Source organism: Eurytemora carolleeae, unplaced genomic scaffold (assembly GCF_000591075.1).
Source record: "Eurytemora carolleeae unplaced genomic scaffold, Eaff_2.0 scaffold687, whole genome shotgun sequence".
Classification (NCBI taxonomy): Eukaryota; Metazoa; Arthropoda; class Copepoda; order Calanoida; family Temoridae; genus Eurytemora; species Eurytemora carolleeae.
Window position 1 is genome coordinate 105,468 of NW_019396800.1, and position 6,618 is coordinate 112,085.

Consider the following 6,618-nt stretch of genomic DNA (forward strand, 5'->3'; position numbering starts at 1 on the left):
TACGTCTTAGATTTTTTTTTGATGTAAAATAATTGAAGTTTGAGATGTTATTGTTTTCTTAGAAATGCATAATGTCAAGTGGACTCTAAATGTTTCAAATTAAAACTAATTTATTGTTAGTTGTTTTTGTTTATCAACCTTTTTCGCCTCTTGACATTTTTCTTCATGACCCCCCCTTTCTTTTCTCCCCCTTAATTACGCATCTTTTTCGTTATAGAAGTTTATGCCAAACCAAATCTTATTGACCCTGCACGGAGGTTTCAAGTTTAGTCCTGCTCTACCTAGCTTGTCATTATCTTAGTAGACTCGGAAAATCCAGTTTTCTACTCTCCTACCGCCTTCCAACCAGGGCAGCACACAGACAGCTTCGTAGAGTTTTAGAAATTTTCTTGTCATATGATTCATCATTGTCGTTGGAAGTAGTGAAAGCTTTTAGATTGCATAGTTAAAATTAGTGAATTGATTTTTAGAATTTGGTTTCCATTTTGAATTTTTAGGTTCTGAAAATGTTCAAGTCATCATTTTTCAGTTATGAGTCACTTTAATGTCAGATTTAATTTTAAATTACTTGGATCTCACGTGTAACATGGATATCATTGGTCATGTGGCCGCAGCGCCCGGCCCCCTAGCCTGTCCTAGCCGCGGCGCTTGGCTCCCTAGCTTATCCTAGTCTCAGCACTCGGCCCCCTAGCCTGTCCCTAGCTACAGCGCTCTGCCCATGAATTGTGTAACCAAACATACTCCTTAATAAGAAATAAATAATAACTTTGCTGAATTTTTGGTCATGTACAAAATTGATAGGAGGGAGGGGGCCAATAATCATACAAATCATTGGTCATGTGGCCGCGGCGCTCGGCCCCCTAGCCTGTCCTAGCCGCGGCGCTTGGCTCCCTAGCTTGTCCTAGTCTCAGCACTCGGCCCCCTAGCCTGTCCTAGCTACAGCGCTCGGCCCATGAATTGTGTAACCAAACATACTCCTTAATAAGTAGTAAATAATAACTTTGCTGAATTTTTGGTCATGTACAAAATTGATAGGAGGGAGGGGGCCAATAATCATACTTGAACTGACCCAGAGTCTTCAGTTGAGTGGATCGACTTGGAAAGCAAATTTTCTGGGTCCGTCTTAGAGAACGATTTTCTGAATTTAGGAAATATCGAGCGGGGGTTTCTTTTCATGATTATTTTGGAGTCCACCCTACTTCATACTTTCCCTCAAACATTTATTCGTTTTTCTAAAAATCATTGCACTACGCACAAACCCACCTAAGTCGGTTCTGGGAGAAAGAAAGATTTTTCTAAACAATGCTACCAAGACAGAGCTTTTTTTCCACCCATGTACTGCAGTACACTGTAGTACAACTACAACATATGTGAAAACATTGCTATAAAAGTTTCGACCACTATTATAATATTTTAAAGTTCCCAAGCCATATATGTAATTTAAAACTTTGCACTATACTTCTCTTTGTTGCCCTTAATTTTCTATCGTGGATTTGGAAAAATCCAACTATTCAATTCTAGCCATCCATGAACCTTCCCTGAGGCCGTTCCTTCTACAGATAGTGGACGTGTAGTTCATGTACTTTGGAGGACGATAATATGGCCGCTAGATGTCTCCCGTGAGTTATTCATGGACGGACAGAGTTTCTCACCCCATACGGTATCTGGATCATTAGCCGTGCATTAGCCGTACTGTGGCCATAATTTACTTTGAGAAAAGGTGGCAGCACTAATCAAAGTATAGCTTTCTGATAATCTGATTTCATTTCATAAATTGATTGCAGTGTTGTTTTTGAGATCCATTATGAATTTGAAATAAAATCAAAGNTAACGTAACATATTTTCAGACTGAACTAACATTATATTCAATATGTCTGACGACGCAGCTGCACCAATCTACTCTCCCTTCTTCGGGGTTATGGGAGCAACATCAGCAATGGTATTCGGAGGTAAGATGAAGCTTATAAAACAGATGTTAATTCGTAAAAAAGGCTTTTACTACATTGGCCCACATTATATGGGAATATTTATTGTATTCCTGTATTGATAAGGAAATGTTTCCTCCTTTTGTGAGTTTTTACATTCTATTGTTTCAACGCATGACAACCCAATAAGTCAAGAAGCAATCCTGGCCAATAGCAATACAACACGTTTTTAACACTTATATGCAAGTTTCAATGTCACCGACTTTTTCTGCAATCGCGAAAATAATTATCATGGTTTAGAAAAGTGGGTTGTCAAATTTTTAGTGTTTGCCAATTTGTTTGTGAAAATGTCGTTATTTGTGAATCGAATCTTGCAAAACTGCAATTAATCCCAAAAAAGATTGTTTGTTTAATTCACAATATTTAGCTATGGGAGCTGCCTACGGAACCGCCAAATCTGGAACTGGTATCGCCGCAATGGCAGTTATGAGACCTGAGGCGATTATGAAGTCTATCATCCCTGTTATCATGGCGGGTATCATCGCCATCTACGGTGTTGTAGTGGCGGTTCTAATCGCCGGACAGTTGGAACCTGCTCCAGCCTACACACTCTACAGGTACCCCCACCCATTTAATTTAGTGTTTAGTTGAGCTAAAAGTGTAAGGTACTTTCCGAAAGGCACCTAAAATTACAATTTCCCTAAATTATATTGTTATTGTAATATCCCAAAATGTGCATTTTGCCATGACTGTGCCCAAAACCTTTGATTTTCAAAATGGCTATTTTCTATGAAGATTTTCCAAATGGAAATTGTTTCCTGGTAAATATAGTTTAAACTATAAGATAGGGTCTTTAATATTTGGGAATCTCTATTTGGGAACTTGTAAATGTTAGATTTTACATATACGAGAACTCGCATAATTTGAATTTACATAAAAGAGATTTTACAAATAACTTTACATAAAAGTGAATTTACAGATGAGAATTTATGAAAATTTACGTATATGAGAATTTACGTGTATGAGAATTTACGCATATGAGAATTTACATAAAAGATTTACATATAAAAACATACTTAAAAGATAATTTACATATCTGAGAATTCACATTTGGAATTTTTATACTTTGGAACTCGAATACTCGATCACTTATTGACTTGGAAACTTGTATACTTGGGAACTTGTAAACTCGGGAACTTGTATACTTTTGAACTTACCGTAACTTATATACTTGTATACTCGGGAACTGTTATACTTGGAAACTTGTATACTTGGGAACTTGTAAACTCGGGAACTTGTATACTTTTGAACTTACCGTAACTTATATACTTGTATACTCGGGAACTGTTATACTTCGGAACTTGTATACTCGGGAACTTGTATACTCGGGAACTGTATACTCGGGAACTGTATACTCAGGAACTTGTATACTCGGGAACAGAACTAAGTATTTGTAAAACTTGCATACTTGGGAATGGAACTTAGTATTTGGGAATTTGCACACTGAGGAAAACTTGTACGAAGGAGGAAACTCTCTCACTGGGAAACTTCATTTTAGAATTTTTTCTCAATTATATAAATATATAAACTGGCTTTTTTTCTTGAGTTGCGCAAACATTTTTCATTGGCTTTCCATTATAAAACTATTTTTGCAAAATTTAAATATTTTGAGAAATTCGATTTAGTCCCTGTTCGTATATCCCCTCGCATTCTATTTGAGCGAAGGCATTTCTCTTAATCTTTTCCTGTTTTGCTGAATTGCTTTTCTAGTTTCTGTCGTCGTAATTATAAGTCTCTCTATTTAATTAAAGGGAGACAGAACTAACTCACAACGGTACCCTTGAAAATTGAAACTTTAATAAACAATGCGGAAGATATTGCCTTATTTCTTTATTATTCAAGAATATATGCGCTAGCCATATTTGCAAAAATCTTAACCATGGATATGAAATTCAGACTTGACCCGACAACAAAGCTTTTATGGGTACTGTTGTGAATCGGACATTGCACTTTTTCAACGAGGGTTTTGTTTCCCTCGTTCTCAAGCTGTCATGTAATATAAAATTATAATGAGAACAATTCTCTCCTTAATTTTTATATTGATATACTAGCTGAAGTGTCCGGCGTTGCCCGTGGAATTTAAGAAAACTTACAAATTTTGTAAGAAATATTTCAAGTATTGAAGAAAAAAATCTTAAGATCAAAAAATGTCTGTGACAATTTGGTACAGCCGTTTGGCGAGTTACAGTTAACATATAAAAGATATAAATATATATTTGACTATGAGCGAAGAGCTATATTATATAGATTTTATTTTTTGCATGCCCGATTCACAGTGGTTCCCTTAAAAAAAAAATTATAGACGCTAAAACCTAGAAAAACGACAATTTCTATCACATTATTGATCAGATAGGGTTCATGGGTACCGTTGTAAATGAACATCCATATTTGTATTGTTAAAAAAGTGACAAAAAGTCTTTGCAATCAAATAGTGATAGATTCTTTCCATGATCAAGCATTGATACACTTCTTAAAGTAAAATTGAGACTTTTAAATAAACTTAAGTACATTTTTAGTCTTATTTTTGTGGTTTATATTTTATCATTTGTTGAGCAAGTTTGATGACGTGGGAAATCAAGATTTGTGGTAGAAAAGTAAAAATGTCACTTTAATATCTTTAGGGGATACGAGTCTCTTTCTAATAAAAAAATCTAAAATAAATAGTTAGCTATTAAGTAGGTTTAGTCATTAGTCAGTTCTAAATTGATTACTATCTCTATGAAGACAAACTCAACTTGGCATCATTATTTTCACTCAATTTAGAGTATTGTCTGGCTCATGTTTCCAGTTTTGAAAAAAATAATTAAGTTTTATTTCTTTCAGAGGATTCGTTCATCTGGGAGCTGGTCTATCTGTTGGTTTGTCTGGTCTAGCTGCTGGGTATGCTGTTGGTATAGTTGGAGATGCTGGGGTCCGTGGTACGGCTCAGCAACCCAGGCTCTACGTCGGAATGATCCTCATCCTTATCTTCGCCGAGGTGTTGGGTCTCTATGGGCTCATCGTCGCCATCTACCTGTACGCCAAGAAATAGATGACGCGAGGACCCTGTTTTATTTATTTATGAACATTCTTCCTTTGAGATGAAGTGATTTCTAAGGGGAATTTTATATAGCCAGTGATTTTTAAAGGGGTGGTTTTAGTGGAGACTAAGGTTTTTATTTTTAATAAATGACTAATTATCTGCACAACTAGTCATAGAACGGCGGGGATAGATATTCTTCCTAGTTATCTTTCATATAACTCCTTTTCTCCTTTACCGAATATATATCCCCTGTAATATTTGCATTTCTCATTCAGAGTTGGTTTAAATAAGATCTGTTCAAAAAGCAAAATTTTATGGTTGAATAAGACTTTATTATGAGTATCTTGTTAATGTATATGTTGTATGAATGGAATATATTCGGAGAAATGATTTCCTGTTTTGCGGGAAAAGTATCAATTGGCGCATTTTCTCCTCCATTATTTGTAAATTGATTTATTGTGATGGGACCTTTCCTAAAACTGCTGCTTAATTAAATGAATCTTTAAAGATTCCCGGAACAGGTCAAATCCTTTATCAATGATTTTATTTAATTAACCTTAATATATTGTGATATTTTCCATTGATGTACATTAGGCATTATTAGTTAACACATTCCCAGCCTGTGTAAACTCGGTTCGTTTCATAGATGTTAATAAGGTTACTTTAGACTATAAATAAATATTTCTAAACTCATTCGTTTCTACACTCTTGTTACAAATTCTTAAAATTGTTGGTTTTGAAGGAATTTTGTGAAAATCCCGTAAAAAGAAAATCTGATTCAAAGTTTTTTAAAAAAAAGGAATTACTCTTTTTAGTGTTTAAAATTGAAGAATTGTTCATTAAATTAACGATAGCAACTTAACTACTTGTAAAATATTTTTCTGTGATTATAAGAATTTTTTTAATGGAAAGTTCTTTTTAGTTCTAGTTAGTAACTGTAGTTACTAGCTCTGTCTAACCCAATCTTCAAATATTAACATTACATTAATTAATTTTTTGTTTAAGAATACTGAAGTCTTAAAGGAAGATGTACACCTAATTTTAATTAACGTGCATTTTTTAAATTGAAGAAAAGTTTGATTGCACAATTATTTTTCAAAAGGAATCCTATTGAACGCCAGACTAAATAAATTTTGTCCAATTATGGCCAATTTCTTATTCATTTAACCATAGGTACAACTATAGGTCATATCTATCTATCTACACTGCTCTGGTAAAGCGTAACCATAGTGTGACTATGGTTCTACCTATGGTAGAGCGTCTAAGAAATTGGCTATTATTAAGACGTACACTCATGACGAGTGGAGCGGACTCGCCCTAAAATTTTAACCATTCAAAATTATGTAAGACATAAAAAGCAATATTAAGTCATTTTCTGATATTTATTTATGAATTCTGATTTGAAAAACACAAATTAATAATTATGTACCGAATAAATGTCAAATGTTTGACTTGAAAGCAAGCTGATATTCAAGAGGAATTAACCTTTTTAACCCTAACCACCTCTGATCGTCTATACGCAACATCCTCCCTACTAAACTTCTGAATTACCAACTGTCCTAGCGCTGCGGTTAGGTGGCCAGGCGCTGCGGCCACAAGTCTATTTCGTCC

At 34.8% G+C, this 6,618-nt stretch overlaps 1 protein-coding gene across 1 annotated transcript; it reads left to right on the forward strand.

The window, feature by feature from the left end:
- The first annotated feature begins 1,828 nt into the window (after positions 1 to 1,828).
- Positions 1,829 to 5,700, forward strand: LOC111708809 (V-type proton ATPase 16 kDa proteolipid subunit). Its single transcript, XM_023482304.1, has 3 exons — positions 1,829 to 1,949; positions 2,353 to 2,542; positions 4,809 to 5,700. The coding sequence occupies exons 1-3, from the start codon at positions 1,871 to 1,873 to the stop codon at positions 5,014 to 5,016; spliced, it is 477 nt and encodes a 158-aa protein (XP_023338072.1). The 5' UTR covers positions 1,829 to 1,870; the 3' UTR covers positions 5,017 to 5,700.
- Positions 5,701 to 6,618: the final 918 nt, after the last annotated feature.